At 40.0% G+C, this 16,258-nt stretch overlaps 1 protein-coding gene across 2 annotated transcripts in view; it reads left to right on the top strand.

The window, feature by feature from the left end:
* GRIN3A (glutamate ionotropic receptor NMDA type subunit 3A) overlaps window positions 1–16,258 on the top strand; it is a 72,276-nt gene that overhangs the window by 27,500 nt on the left and 28,518 nt on the right. For both annotated transcript variants that reach the window (XM_040579488.1, XM_040579487.1), the window contains exons 2-3: window positions 1,506–2,110; window positions 7,472–8,519. In XM_040579488.1, coding sequence (XP_040435422.1) covers window positions 1,506–2,110; window positions 7,472–8,519 — 1,653 coding nt within the window. The remainder of the gene's footprint in view (window positions 1–1,505; window positions 2,111–7,471; window positions 8,520–16,258) is intronic.

The following is a 16,258-nucleotide window of genomic DNA, read 5'->3' as shown; positions in this document are numbered from 1 at the left end:
GAGCCCAGTGTTTTATTTTAGTAAAACTAGTGTAAATTGAGCATTATCATATTATTGCAAATCTCAAATGTCATTTTTAAGATCCAGACAAACTGGAGACTATAATGAACAGTAAAATACTATCAGAATCAAAATGACAGCATTTTATACCAACTTCAAACACAGTAAAGGTGTGATTCCTTATACATGTTAACTACTGAAAACCTAAGAGAATGAAGAACAGACCTTAAGTGTTTAGTAACTTAATGGGTAGAAAGATAAAATTCAGGTACTTGTATAGGGTAAGATAAAATTTGAGGGGGCATGAATACAGACAGATGTTAACATAAAGTCACAACAAAGATCTCAAAGCAAAAGTTACACTGAAACAGGCATTGTAATTCACATTTTTTGAACAGTCTCATGGCTGGAATCAAATGCCAATGTAAAGTAAAGTAACATTTTAGCAAAGCCACACTGAAGACTGTCAAGTTCTTGGGTGAAACCAAAAGTTGGAACAATATATAAGCTAGCTGAAGGCCTGATAGAAACATTTTGGTAGAGTGGAGAGTTATTTTGTAGCAAAATGCTAGAAATTGCTTGGAGTCTTTAATTTTCCTTACAAAATCTGCAGATAAAATTTAACTTTATTTTTGGGACCACAGGGAAGGGAGAGAAATAAAAGTAAGGGAAAAGTATTTATGAATCAAATAATAAGGAAGGAAAAATTTTTTACCTTAAGAGAACTGATAAATTAGCCTCAGATGCTTTCTCCTTTTCTGGAAAAGATAAAGCTAAGGGCAGTGGGGTTGGGAAATGTAATGGGTTCATTTCTGTTATATCATCAACAACGTGGAATAAATTAGTATGGAATGCATATTTATGGAATACTTTCCAGCTCAGAAACCAGAGTCTGCGTATCTTAGTCTCTTGTGCTTTCAGTAACTTGTTCTTTACCAAAGAATCAATCTTCTCATGTTTTATTGGCAGTACATGGTGTACATTGATTGTAGACTGTGATCTGTTTAATTAGGTTACTCATGTGTCTGTGTGAAGAAAGCCCTTAACTACCAAAATAAAAGGTAATAAAAAGAACTGAAAGCTCTTCTTTATTTTTCTTATTGTTTACTGAAGAACTTGTCAGCATCCATTGAATTTGAACATTAACACAAGGACTGAACCTGAACAGTAAGGGCATGCCTTGTCATACCTTTGTTAGGAAGCACGAAAATCTTTGCTGGAGAATGTCAAAAAGTCCCAAAAGTACAAATGGATTGACAGAAATACAAATTCTTGGAAAGAGACTCGTTAGTGCCTACTAAAGTTTACTCAAATTGGGGCCAAAGAAGCCCATGAATCACAGTCCGTTCAAGCTGGGTGGGTGTAAGTTTCCCTTTTTCTCACACAGTTCTCTTGGTTGATAGGTGATTACTTTGAACTTAATGAGTGAATAAAAAATACGCGAAGTCATTAACTTTGGGTCCAGTATATTTCTGATCAGTTGTCTTTCATATTTTTAACTACAGAATCCCCTTCACCTGCAGATGAGTTTAGAAAACTCGCTGAGTTCTGATGCTGATGTCACTTTCTCGATCCTTGCAATGAACAACTGGTATAATTTCAGCCTGATGCTATGCCAGGAGGAGTGGAACATCACAGATTTTCTCTTCCTCACAGAACACAGCTCCAAGTTCCACCTGGGATCCATTATAAACATCACAGCAAACCTCACTTCAGCCAGTGACCTTCTGAACTACTTACAGTTCTACCTGGACAGCATCAAAGACACAACATCTACCATGGTGATGTTTGGATGTGACATGGAAAAAACACGGAGGATTTTTGAAATAACTACCCAGTTTGGTGTGATGCCTCCAGAACTTCACTGGATTATTGGGGATTCACAGAATGTGGAAGAACTGAGGACAGAAGGTTTGCCACTCGGTCTCATCGCACATGGCAAGACAACACAGTCAGTCTTTGAGCATTATGTACAGGATGCAATGGAGCTGGTGGCAAGAGCTGTAGCAGCAGCCACCATGATTCAACCTGAACTAGCTCTTATTCCAAGTACAATGAATTGCATGGACACAGATGAAAGGAATATCACTTCAGGGCAGTATTTATCGAAGTAAGTGTTTCCTTTTTTTTTCTTTTTGTGGCTAATATTTGTGGTATACAAGAAAAACAATTTCACCATCACCACCGCCATTCCCATTGGCTTAGCTACCATGTAACCATCCCTCATACACAAATTTGTTTCAATATTTCCTCCTGCCTTACTATTTCTGGACAAGTAATGAACTTAGCCTCTTAGCCACAGAGGGAGATTAAGACAGCTGGAGGAGGCACTGTTCCACAGAAGTAGAGATCACATAGTAAACACAGGCAAGGTTACGGACTGTGCTCTGGAAGTATCTTGTATTTGTGTTTATGCATGTTAGATTGAAAGGTCAGGGCTAATGTCATGTTCTCTGAGGTTTTGAGATACTTGGGAGAATGCAAAACACAGTAAGAATATTTGCACTACCCAAGCAATCAGGGAGTATAAAAGCAGATGTGTAGCCTGTGCTAGTGCGCTTCCATGGAAAAGAAACAAAAAAGATGCACCTCTGACCACCTCATAGGCCACTGGTGCTGGTGAGAGCAGTCAAAAACCAGGAAGTGCTCCTCTGTTGCTTGGTGTGGGAGCGTCCTCTTCCAGCTTCTGCTAAAACTGTTGCTGTAGGCCACTGCATGTCACTGTACTGAAGTTATTTCCAAGAAATGCTTGGGGATTTGCATCTAGAAATACTCCGAGTTTTAACATGGAGAGGAAAAATTGCATGGTTCTCTTTGAAAACGAACAAGAAGGTCTTTACTAAGTGTGAATTCATCAGCTGGTTTACATCCAGTGACTGTTCCATGTTTTCCCCCCATTACATCTGATTTTGTTGAATGGAGTTAGGATAAAAGTTCGTGAAGTATCTTTTCAAGTTTTTTTTTTTTTAATTTTATCTGAACTGTGACTTCACAATAGTATGGTAATGGCATTGCTCAAAGCACAGCCGTCTGAGAACCTAAGAGTTCAATAGCCAGCACTTGTTCATAGCTCAGGGGTCAAAACCCCCCTGTTTCCGAAGAGTGAAACAAGGCTTGGGAATAAATACTGCACTGGCTTGCAGTATCCCCACTGACTTGTGATATGAATTTTGTCTCATTATTCTGGGTATTTTAACTATATCAGGCCCAAGTTCCTGAAAAGTAAAACTCAGCAAGGGCCTTCTTAAAGTAACAAATATTTGAGGACAGTAGTTTTATGAACAGACTTCATGAGGGTTAAGGAAGGGACAAATAAAAAGGAAGGCAAAATTAAAGCTCTTAAAAGTATTCTTGCAAAATATTTCTTTATCATTGCTTTCTACTATTAGCTCTGTCATGAACAGTGGCTGCTATAACTTGTATTTTGGGAGACAATATGCAATTTCACATCTATGAAATTTCTTGTCCCTTCATCTCAGTAAAGGTATTGTGGAAAAGAAAAAAGGATCATATGCTGAGCATTTTTTTCTCTAGGCACCTGCTTGTGGACCCTGTTAAAGACAAAATAACACACCAGATAAACCCTTGTCCTGAATCACTGCAGCTGGTTTTGTAGTACACCAGTGAGACATACCTGATGGCCAGTACTGAGGTGTTTGAGTTAGCAACATAGCTATTAACTCTGAGTGGTACCAGTAATTTCTCAGGTGTGAAGCACTGATGAGTAGCTTAACTGTGACCAGCCCCATCCATTTTATGAATGGGGATGTAGAAGGCACACTGGCACAGAACCTCACCTCCCTTAACTGCAGTGTGTAGTTAAACAGCAGTCCCACAAGCTGCGACCATGGACACCTGAGCTTTCATTGACAACACTCCACTCACGTTGTCTGTGCAGACATGTCTGACACATGCCACCCAGGAGCAGAATAATGATTGTGAACAAGACTGAGATCTGGTCCATGGCAAAGCATGCTTTTATCTATATGGGTATGGATATAGATGTACAACCCCCTGAAGATTATACTGTTCTAAGTCTCAGTCCTTCATTCCTCTTGTGATGAAATTGATTCCCTGATCTGTTCCTGCCTGCTCATGGGAGCATCCTTGTCGACAGAACAAGGCATTAGAATTTCAAAGCCTCATCTTTGTCTTATAGTTTTAAGTAGTCTTACAGCTTTACTAGTCTTAAAGCTTTAACTCTGCTTCTTGGGTAATTTCAGCAGCCTGCTATTTGCTTGCCTATTCCAGTTCTTGCCTCCGGTAAACTTTCCAAGAAAGATGTGGAATGACCAAGCCATCAAGCTTGGAAGAAAATGAAATCATTTAATTAGATCATTCTTAATGGTACTAAAAAGATACCAGTGCTGAAGTATGGTAGTACTGCTAGAGCTCTAATGAGTAGTTCATACAACAAAGCACACGAAAAACACAAAAAGCTGAACTGAGCAAATGACACACTTTGGACTCATTGGTCAAACTGAAGTGACACGAGTGAAGCTTTGATGCAGCTATCGCACCCTGTTGGTGTGATCATCAGCTCACACACATTGGCATAGCATTAAGGAAATCCATTCAGCCGTCAGACTGGAGGGCCTGGCCTTTCACGTTCTGAAATTTGTACACACCGTCTTTCCACACAAATCTGTCAGTTGCCGTGCTGAAAAGGTATTGCTCAGATATTGCCAATGTGTCTGTGCAATACTTAGCACTTGCAATTCCCAGATATTCGCACTAGAGATTGCTGGCTTAAATAATGTAGCCAGATTGTCTTACCTATTTCCTAAAGTTAGTGAGAGAAGGGAATTTTTACTTGAAGTCCAGGGCGTGAATTTCACTAGTGCTGCGTACAGCATATGCAAATGATTAGCAGCCATAGCCACTCATGTATAAAAACAAAGTATTGTTAGAATGTGTCTCCCACATGGTTTCCCTCATTTATTTTGATTCATGTCCTGTGAGTATGAAAAATATACAACATGCAAATCAGCTGCAAAAGTAAGCCACTAGCTTGATACGGTAGCGAAGCCATACATTTAAATGCTACTAAATCTCTCAGGTCACTGCGTCTAACACAATTCAGCACAGGACAGGTACAGAGGGCTCGATTCACCCTCATGGGCACACTTGCACATGCACATAGTCAGAGAACACCGTGCATAAATTCCACTGTTCTCATTCCACCTGCAGAAAATAAATCTAATGCATTATTCCATAGCTTCCTCTCCTCCCGAAGCACCTGGTCTGCAGCATTCTGATATCCAAGTTGTACTGTAGTAGCAATGTGGGGCCAAATTCATCAGAACTTCACTAGCTAATTCCATCTGAGAACTCGTCTTCCTCAGTTTTGGCATTTTGTGAACTGTTAATGCTATTTTCTACACTTGAACAATTATTTCAAAATTTTACATACAGATCCATCCACACATGGAGTGGTTTTACTGTTACCGTTGTAGTGATGGCTTCAGCATATAAGCCCAACAAGGCTTGTAAGGAAGAAGGTGCACATTTTTTTACAAAGGCTGAGGAGGAGAGATAAAAATCAGATAAGTTTATCAGCACATAAACCTTTCTTTAGTGCTTAAGATTGCCTTCCCTATAAATTTTGCCTTGATAGTGTTTCCATACACAAATAGGCAAATAACACTGTCAAATACGTAACACAGGGTAGGAGGAAAGAACTAGTCAACAGTGGCAGACACCACTGGTTAATGAAGTTACGGTATCATTTAGCCAGGACTAGACTAAATGGTAAAGGATTTCAAAAAAGAGAACCACCTTCATGCATCTGTCCCATTTATGAACACCTATATCTGTGTTTTCAGGCATAATTTTCTGCCCCAAGTTAACACATGTGTAGATCAATTGGTTTTGACAGCATTAGCTATGTCATCTTTCTCCAAACTCAACCTGCTCAAAATAGACTGCATAAGAAGAATTTTGAAGCCATCTTAGAGAATGCTGCCACACACATTACCACACTGAAAACTATATTATTTAATCCCGTAAATTAACCTTTGTTGAGAACAAAACCTGGTACGATCTTGAGACATTCACAGTCCAGAGTTCTAACTGCTGAAACTCCATCAAAAATCACCAGAAGTGTCAAAACTAAGGGTAGAGGCTGGGCATGAGTATGCATGCACACACACTTGCTGTGGATTTATCCTTTTCAAATCAATTTGAGGTTCTTTTTTATCGACTCTAAATATTGATAAACAATTAACACTCCTTAAAGTTTATGTCTTGCTTATTGAGGCTGGAATGACAGCTATAGCCTTTATACTTCCTTCAATACTTGCTTTCATCCAATTTCCAGAACTAATGTGAGGTGTTATATTCTACTATGACAGCTAAACAGTCTGTCTTCGGAATGCCTCTTAGTGAAAAATACGTGCCTGACTTACACCATATTAGCAGCAATTTAACTCAGTGTTTTTTTAATGGAACCACCATGCTAAGATTTCTACAGCCCCTGCAAAATGCTTATCAGCTTTAATATTAACAGAGTGCAGTTCAGCTTGTCGTGGAGTTTACAAAAAATATTTTCTCCTTATAACACTTATTTCCTGCTCAGTTGCCTGCTCCTTTATCCATGTCATTTTAGCCTCTTTGATAGTGACTTACCAGAAGCTAAATTCAATATACAGGGAGGACAACTACTAGCAAACATTGCCACTCAGTACAAAGGAATAGTAAAAGCCCAGAAATCTCAATGCAAAGTGTTCAGCGCAAAACTGGCACACTTCATGAGATCTGCTACAATATCAAAGTTGCACTTTTAAAAACATTATTTCTGCACATATTTTTAACAATTTTTTTTTCTTTTCTTTTCTTTTTTTTGGTAAGAATTAAATTTTACTGTCCTAGGGCAACATTTTGCATTGAGTCCCTTTCTTCATTCTGAAGTGGCTAACAGTGATTTACCAATGCCAAATTTACATTTTTGAATCTAGATAGGTTTACTTCAGAGTGCTTGAAAGGTGTTGACAGCACTTCAGTAGCCTCTCATCTGTAAGCTAAATCTTTCTGAGATTATAGGATTTTTCTTGAAAGGACATTTCAAACATAATTCACATTCTTCCATTTTCATACATACTTTTATCTAGGAAAATTACTATAATTCTGGTGACTTCACCTGAGAACTAACCTATGTTTTGTTAATGTACAAAGCAAAGAGAACGGAAAAAAATTGGTGTTCTCTCATGCATTTTTTTCTAGTAAGTAAAACAATTTTTTTCTTGAAGAGTTTTAATCTACATTAGGTAAGAAATGTAGGAAAGCGTTCCCAAGTGCTTTAGTCATAAATAAGTTGCTTGTTCGTTGTGCCACAGGAAAGCTATCAATGATCCAGGTGTTCAACAACATCCCTAATCTATTCTCTTAAACATAATTTATGGTGTCTGCATATACTTCAGTATGATGACTTAATCTGTCTGCTTCTGATTACTCTGCTTTCTCCCTCCAACAGGTTCTTAGCCAACACAACTTTTGATGGTCTCAGTGGCCACATTAAGGTGAAAGGCTCCTCCATCGTCAGCTCAGAAAACAATTTCTTCATCTGGAATCTGCAGCACGACCCTGTCGGGAACCCGATGTGGACTCGTCTGGGGAGCTGGCAAGAAGGGAAGATAATCATGGACTATGGGATATGGCCAGAACAGGCCCAGAGACATAAAAATCATATGCAGCACCCCACCCGGCTGCACCTCAGAGTAGTAACTCTCATTGAGCATCCATTCGTCTTTACAAGAGATGTAGATGATGAAGGTCTTTGCCCAGCAGGGCAGCTGTGCCTGGATCCTCTGACCAATGATTCAGCCGTGCTGGATAACCTGTTTGAAACCCTTCAAGGAGGGAATGACACTGTTCCCATTGAGCTGAAGAAGTGCTGCTATGGCTACTGCATTGACCTGCTGGAGAAGCTAGCTGAGGATATGAATTTTGATTTTGACTTGTACATTGTTGGTGATGGAAAATACGGAGCCTGGAAGAATGGCCACTGGACAGGGCTGGTGGGAGATCTTCTTGCTGGCACAGCTCATATGGCAGTGACGTCATTTAGCATTAACACTGCCCGAAGCCAGGTGATTGATTTTACCAGCCCTTTTTTTTCAACCAGCTTGGGCATCTTGGTAAGGACCAGAGACACAGCCGCTCCTATTGGAGCCTTTATGTGGCCACTTCACTGGACTATGTGGCTGGGGATATTTGTTGCTCTCCACATCACAGCTATATTCCTCACTTTATATGAATGGAAAAGTCCTTTTGGGATGACCCCCAAGGGAAGGAACAGGAACAAAGTCTTCTCTTTCTCCTCTGCTCTGAACGTCTGCTACGCGATCTTGTTTGGAAGAACAGCTGCCATCAAACCCCCCAAGTGCTGGACTGGAAGGTTTTTAATGAATCTGTGGGCTATTTTCTGTCTGTTTTGTTTGTCCACATATACAGCCAACCTAGCTGCTGTCATGGTAGGAGAGAAAATCTATGAAGAACTTTCTGGAATACATGACCCAAAGGTAAATCATGTCTGTTGTTATTAACTCAGCCTTTTCTTCTTCCCTGTCAGAATTCACTGCTGCATAATTTATGGTTTCTAATAGAATCAGAAAGCAATCTGTGTGAACAGCAGCTGCACTACAAATGGTTACCGCTTGATGGCACTGCAGCAGAACAGTTCAGCGACAGGATCTTTAAACAACTGTAGACGTGTAGGGGGCGGATCTCAAAGATTGAGGGTGAGGAGGAAGGTGAAGAATTTTGGTGTTGCCCACTGCAGGGAAGAAAACCTGTTGCTATGTGGAGGGTAAGGGGTTTGATTTCAGTTCCGAGTCCCTTTGCCTGCAGTTGTTTTGATCGATTGGATGATTTGGGTCATCCTGAGATCTGCTCAAACAAAACAACCACATAGCACAAATGCAAACCACTGATGTTCTAGGTGGGAATTTGCAAGTATTTCACAGGCCATAATGACACTTACAGAGCCGTTACTGGCAAAATTCCCCATGAATGCTAAATCAAATGGAGAAGAACTGAAATCTTTTGAAAAATCCTACCTTCTGCATCAAAACAGTGGAATTCACTTTACAAGTCGTCAGACATTTGATTTGCAATGTTATTTATGCTGGGGAACTGTGGTGGGAGGAGGTGATGTTGTAGACAACCCATCTGCAAATACCTCAGACTTCCTAGTGCTTTTTGGTAAGGCAAGGAAAAATCTAGAAGTGGAACTGCCTCCATGCCCTCTCTCTGCTACTCCCAAGGGGGGGGGTGAAGGGATATTCAGTTGGGATTTAAGTCCAGTCATTTTATAAGGCTATTCTGATTTTATTTGTCACTAAGCAATGATAGTGAAAACACAAAACCATGCAGAATGGTTTGTAGAGAGAATACATGGCTGCAGGTGACACAAGCAGCCATCCTCTTCACCTGACGGTCACTCTAGGGGACAGTGTGGCAATGGCAAATTTCCCTTGTTTAGTTGGCAGTTTCTGCAGGGAAGGTGTGAAAATTTATTCATGGTTTAAAGCAAATTGCTACTAATAATCTGCCCTTCCCCTCCCAGCAAAAATACCATAAATACTACATCAACAACTTCACCAATATAAGCTGCAAAAGTCGAGCAATCATGCATTTGTTTTATTCAAAGTATTCTGAATAAGCAAGTGAGAGCTGTCAGCTGAATTTCACCAGCTCCAGGCATATCTCTGTTGCAGTCATTGTGTGACCTGTAATATTGGCTTGAAAATGAGGTTAGTCCTCTGCTTTTTTGCATGGACATCACCTAATCCATCAAATCAAATCTCATCAGATTACATCCTGTTTTTCTGCATCACTATTGTGACCTTACGTGGAGTTCCCAAGACAGGTATTGAAATCTCTGCAATTGCAAGAAAATTAATTTTTTCTAAAGCTGCACTGTAAACCTTGAATTGCAAAATTGGGTGCAGAGTATTGAAGCATATTAGGTGTTACAAACACAGGTCATAGTCCTGAACAGAAACACTGATGACTTATGCTCAGTAACCTAAGTGATCCCACTAAATCAGTGGCATTACTGGCCTCTCCTAGACAGGCACTTCTCTGCTTCATGGACTAGATCTAAGCTTCTGAGTAGTTACCACTTTCCAGTGTGGGAATAACACAAGGTAGGTTTTGTGGGAAAGGATTGCCTGCCATTACATGAACTGCAAAATAGTTTTGTATATTTCATTCATGCATTTTCCTCCAAAGTCTTAGCCTGTAAGAGTAGTTATAATAGAAAATGTATTGGTTTAACCTTTTCTCACACGAAGCCTGAGTTATGCCCATTCAGAGTTCTCTCTAAGACTTCAAGCTTAGATCTAGGAAATGTTTGGGGTCCAACAGTTGCAGAGGTACATGCGCCACTTTTTAGTTAGTTACTTAAGCATTTTTTATGTGATTTAAAGAATTTGTGGGTTTTTTTCCAGATCTGCTTACTCTTTCTTTTCAGTGGTGGAGACTAATTTCCAAAAGAAGGCAGCAGGATGCAGAAATAATCTTTTTAATTTTGATATATTTTTAAACATTCTCCTGCTGCTCTCATGGTACGTATGTCCTTATACTGTGCTTTTGAAATGTATTTAAAAAACAAAGCCCAAAATAGAGCAGCAACCTTCTTGAGGTAAGATATATAATTTCTTCAGGCTGTCAGCCACCAACAACAGATAGAATCTGAGATTGCAAACAGTCAGGAAGGAAGACAAGTGGGGAAAAATTAAAAGGTTTTTTTTCCAAGAATAGAAACCTGGTATCTAAAGTCAGTATTGCCAGGAATATCTATGCTCTCTCTTCTTGTTAAAAAAAGACAAGGTTAGATATTGCCTGAATAAAGAGCATCTGCCTTTCTACAAAAATCCGTGTTAGAACAGTGATGTTTAATTGACCAAGCAGTACAGTGTTTTAGCAGTTGCTCATTGCAGCTCACCAAAGGAAGCATGGTCTTCCATATTGCTGAAGCCTTGAAGGTACAACATTGTCATCAGAAATCAAAAGAAAATGCATTGCAGTACAATCACTAATTACAAAGTATAGTGGAACACAGAATTAGAGATACTTCTGTTGGACCTTTAAATGCACTAATGATGTAGAAGTAAGGAAATCTATAAATAACATCACACTGCTGAAGGTGAAGTAGCCAGTGAGGCAAGACAAACCAGAGTAGAAGGCAAGCAGTGGGAGGCAGGATAATTAAGTTCCTGAAATTTGTCTTGAATTTAGAGAACTTAGTATGTGTTTTTCTGTGTAAGAATCTTAACAAGGGTGGGTCACTAAAACCAAACATCTGGTGTATCCATCAGATCTGTCTACTCCCTTTACCAGGTCACATTTCAGGTGACTTTTTATGGTAGGAGCTACATCATAGCCAGAAAGTTGCACAAGTATTAATGTCCTGCCACCTTAAAAACTTAATCTTCTAAAAGAATAGTCAATTTGGGCCACAGCTGCCCTCTCTCCCCCCATTTTCAAATCTTATGCATTTTAGACCATCATCTTTTGTCAGGGGAAACTGTAAAACACAGCTTTTGGAGAAGAAACTCACCTGAATATCTTCAGTCTGGGTGCAAGAGGATAGCTACAGGATGAGCAGTTAGTTACCTGGATGAAAGTTGCAGCAGTGTCCTAATTCCCTCTTAGGAAGCTCTCTACAGTACATGGCAAAGAGTTTTAAAAGTTTGTTTGCAGATAGAGGAGATAAAGACAGAGGAAACACATTGTATTTGGACCATTTTATACTGCTTTTACCCCTTCTCTTATCTGAATCACAGAGGCTTGTTTCAGTTTTCCTCCTAATGTCACATCTTTGGATGGACAAAATATTCCAACACTCCTCTTTGCCAGAGTGCTCAACAGACCAGGTATGCTGTTGTATGAGTTGACTTCTTTACAAGGTCAGTTATTCAGCCTACAGGCATGTAAACCAGCAGCCTGCCTTTGGGCTGGTCTGATCATTTGTCCTACCTACCTGTAATGGCTGGAGACAGCTGGCTTTGTTCCTGACATCTCCCAACCTCGTTTGTCACCTTGTTTATTGTATAACTCCTTAGCCCCTTGGTGATGACATTATATTCATCTATAGTTGAGAAAGCCACCACCTAAAGTTTTTATCCTTCACTGGGGCCAGCACACATTTTCACAGTGGCAAAGAAACTCCTTAAAACAGAGCTGGTGCTAGAGGAGCATGCAGGTACACAGTCAAGGACAGGTAATTCGTGGACAGATGGCAGCTGTCATCTTTTTCCTGATGGACAGGAGGTGATTTCATTACAGATCTACAGTACCAAGCTGAGTGTGCAGCCTTGCAGGCATGGGCTGAGCAGAGAAGGGACACGATAATAAACAGGAGGCTCTGGGTACAAAAAGGAGAATTTGTGACCATTCTGCTTCAGAAGCATGTATCTTTATGGCTGTTGACTCTCTTAGCCAGTCTTATGACAAATCCAGATATTCTATGTTTCAGTTTCCAGTATGGTTTCCAAAAAGCAGTACTATCTGCATGTGAGTAGGTCTGCCACAGACAGAGAAAAGAAAAAATTATTGTGAGTACATAGCAGTGTCAGTGCCTGCCTTTCCCCAACAAGCCTGCAGCTAAGGCTCAGATCCAGTAAAACTCTTCATTATCAAATCCAAAAATAGGGCCTTATATATTACAGGATCTCCCCAGGGAGTGGGTTTTTATAGTGGCAAGGGGACTCGAAACAGGGAGTTTGCTTTCAGGCTTCTAATGCAAGAGCACATGTCGGACATGTACCATAAAGTTAGGAGCATGTTGAGTAGTTCAGACTGAGGCAAAATAATTGTGGAAGCCCAGAGGACAGAAGAAACATTTCAAACATGCCAACAATAAAGCATACAACGCAGAAGTCAAGGAGCTGGACAGATTTTCCATAAGGTAGTCCAATGCTTGGCCTTTCTTTCTTCTAAAAGTGTCATTCTTTCAACAATACGATGAGCTTTTCAGGTGCTGTCCGACCATTGTCACTTCTGTGACGGCTGTTAGCTTTTCTTTGCCATCTTTAGGATACACTTAAGAACCTATATCTGTTAATTTACTGTGGCTGTATTTTTGCTCCTGTGGATCACTTCACCTTCAACACACCCTCTGACAATGACAAAGTTCCTTTTCACATTGTATTTTGACAGAAAATACTGAACCTGTTCAGATTCATTTAACAAAAAGAGCTACACTTGTGAATCCCACCATCAGCAATTCCATTGTGTTATCTCACCTAACTTTACCTGTCTGCATTGGAGACATTATCTGTAGTTTACTCAGTCTAACATGCTTTTACAGTTAGTTGGGAGAGGTAGGCAGATGGGGCTGCTGTTGAAGACACTTAACTTAGGAGATCGCCTAAACCGTTCCCTGGAAGTGTCTACTTCTCTCCATCAGGCATGATGGTGTACTAGCATGGCCAGCACTGATGTCTCACAAAAACTGTAGATGCCCCAAGGAATACACTGCAGACACCTGCAGTCACTCTGCCAAGCCACATCAGCGAGTCCTTTCAACACTTTGGTGTGCGTTGGGATTAGTCCTCAGAAATCTCTGCTTCTCTTCCAGTCCATAGTCTGAACACTTGCTCTTAGGAGCTGTCCCATCTTTTTATTAAAAACCTAAGCACTCTGAGTAATCCAGATAATGTATTTCTGAGATTTTGTTACTCAGGAATTCACTATGTACAATCACTCAGATTATTTTTTCTGGGTTTACAATATCAAATGCGAGGGTGCAAGCTCTCATTTCTGATTTATGAAAATCTCAGTAAATTTAGAGGCCTTATGGCCATTATTAAATAATTTAAAACCTCCCTGTTCTGTGTAATAAAACAGTCCAGAAATACCAACTGGCAAGTAACTGCAGTTGAGCTTTAGCAATACCAAACCATAGAAGAGGAAAGGTCCAGCCACTTCATAGGCTTTTTTCATCATTAGAGGCATGATTCAAATAGCCCTGCACTTAATGATGTTTTCCCTCAAAGTTCAGCAAGTTTTAGAGTGAGGCCATAACTGTTGTGTGTTTATCGATACATTTTCTTCCTGAAAAAATGAAAGTCATGTAAGAATTATAGTGAAGAAAATGCTCTCAAAGACTGCTATGGTCTTTCACGGCAGCAGCCTAAGATGAATCATTATAAGGAGCACCACTTGCACGGCTATGTCTTAAATATGTAATGAAATAGCATGTATTTAAATATGCATTAATGCATTAAATTGTATAGCAAAAAAACAACCAACAAACTCAGTGGTGTTAACAGAAGTCTTATTGCTCCCGTGGAGGTTAGTATATGTACAGGACTGCAGGATTCTTTTCTTTTTACAATTAAAAGAAGTTGGCTCCAAAATCTATAGAGCATATGTTTCTGTGCAGGAAGTCATTGGATTCAGGAAGGTTGTGACTCACAGCATTGCATCCTGCTAATTAATACGTGGTGCTTTTCTGAGTATTAATAAGTCAGCGAAGGATTTGAACTCAAGAGAACTGTAAGTGTCACAGAGGCCAAAGTGAAAAAATCTCAGACAAAGGAGAAATTAAGTATCAAACTCTGGTCAGATTAAAGAACAGGCGCTGCAGAGCCATCTCATACAGGAATGAAAGACACCTGCAATCGATGGAGGTAAAATCTTGGCTTCTTTAGTTTCCCCATGTAATTTACGGTGCTGAACACCTGAATTGTTTAGCTTCCCCATTACCTTATTGAAGCTTTCTTGTAAAGTTACAGCTTTGGAGACTCAGAATCTGTCTAGTTTGGATTTTTATCATTCTCATATCCAGTTTATCAGATAATCCAGTGTTCTCCAAATCAAGTTTCCTTTCCCATCAAGACCTGCTTTTTTATGACTTCTTGCCAACTTAAGCTGCAGTACACCTATATGTCATGTCGTTTTAAAAAAAAGCAAAGCAAGCCCACTACCAGAAATAGCAACTGCATTATAAATAGGGCTCAGACCTTTGCAAGAAATAGGTGCAAGCAGGGAAATATGAAGAGAAGACATTAATGAAGTAACGGGCAAAGAGTAGCAGAGAACAGTGAAGATGTGTAAAGTTGTTCTTACTGCCTGACAGCTGGAAGATCATTGTACAGCTGACCTAGCCTCATTGAGGATATTTATTATTGTTCACAAAAGTCACAGCCACTGTGATCTATAAACATAGAACTCGATACCAGCCTGGCTCACCTTCCTAGTAATAAAAGTGCTCAGTCAGCTCCCACAGTGATCCCCTGGATTTCAGGGATGCCAAGGGGTCTAGCCCTCTAAAGAAAAGTCATTTTTATTGAGTACAATAAGATTTGACTGATCACCAGGTAAAGTCAAACACTGTCATCCATATTTCACAGTGCCAGAGGTCAAGGCATCCGAATGAGCCCATCATTTTTCTTTTACACTTTGTGCTTGACACATGCCTCACTGTTCCAAACTGATTCCAAGAAGGAAAAAACCTAACATTTAATTTCTGTGTTGGATCTGTTAGTAACAAAGGACTCCTTCTGATTTACCTTCATTTGATGCTGTTGAACCGAAAGCCAATAGCAAATAACATATTTAAGAAATTAGGACAGTGCTGGTAGGCAGTTCCACAATTCCCAGACACAGTTCTGCACTTGGAAACCTCTTCATCCTAGTAACTGGTAACCCATCTGCAACATGAAATGGTTTTATGTTCCTTTCCTGGAAACCACAGAGCACTAGCCTTGCCTTGCAAGTTTAGACAGTGTCACCACAGAGGATTGTCTTCACTCCTGGCACCTGGGGGACAATTGCCATATGGCCAGGGGGCAGGAGGACTGACAAGTGCTCTAAACAACCAGCAACAGCTGAAAAAGGAGAAATTTTTAAGAAAAATTATTTGAAAAATTATTGTTTTGAAGATGAGAGTTACCTGCACTTTAAGCAACTGTCACGTTAGGCTTCCCCCTCGAGCCCTCAGTTGCTTGTAGAGAGCTGTGATAGCTTTTCATCGCAGACTTGAGACTCGGGGTGGGGAGACAAGGGGGATTATTTAACCAGAAATCTCCCATGTCTCTTTGATAGTTTGAGCATGTATTCAGCCAAACAGCTCTCCTTCCCTTGCTTCTAATTTGAAAAGGAATTCAGCTGCCTTCAGAGCAGCATTAGTCCTGTGTTACAGGTAGGAAGTGGAAGAAACAGTGATGTATTACCTGTTGAGAATTACATGCCTTTGATTTTTCCTCAGTTGATCCATTTTTCCTACAATAATTTACTATCTTACAGT

This window comes from Falco naumanni, chromosome Z (genome assembly GCF_017639655.2).
Source record: "Falco naumanni isolate bFalNau1 chromosome Z, bFalNau1.pat, whole genome shotgun sequence".
In the NCBI taxonomy this organism is placed as follows: Eukaryota; Metazoa; Chordata; class Aves; order Falconiformes; family Falconidae; genus Falco; species Falco naumanni.
This window is presented reverse-complemented; position numbering and strand designations above follow the sequence as displayed.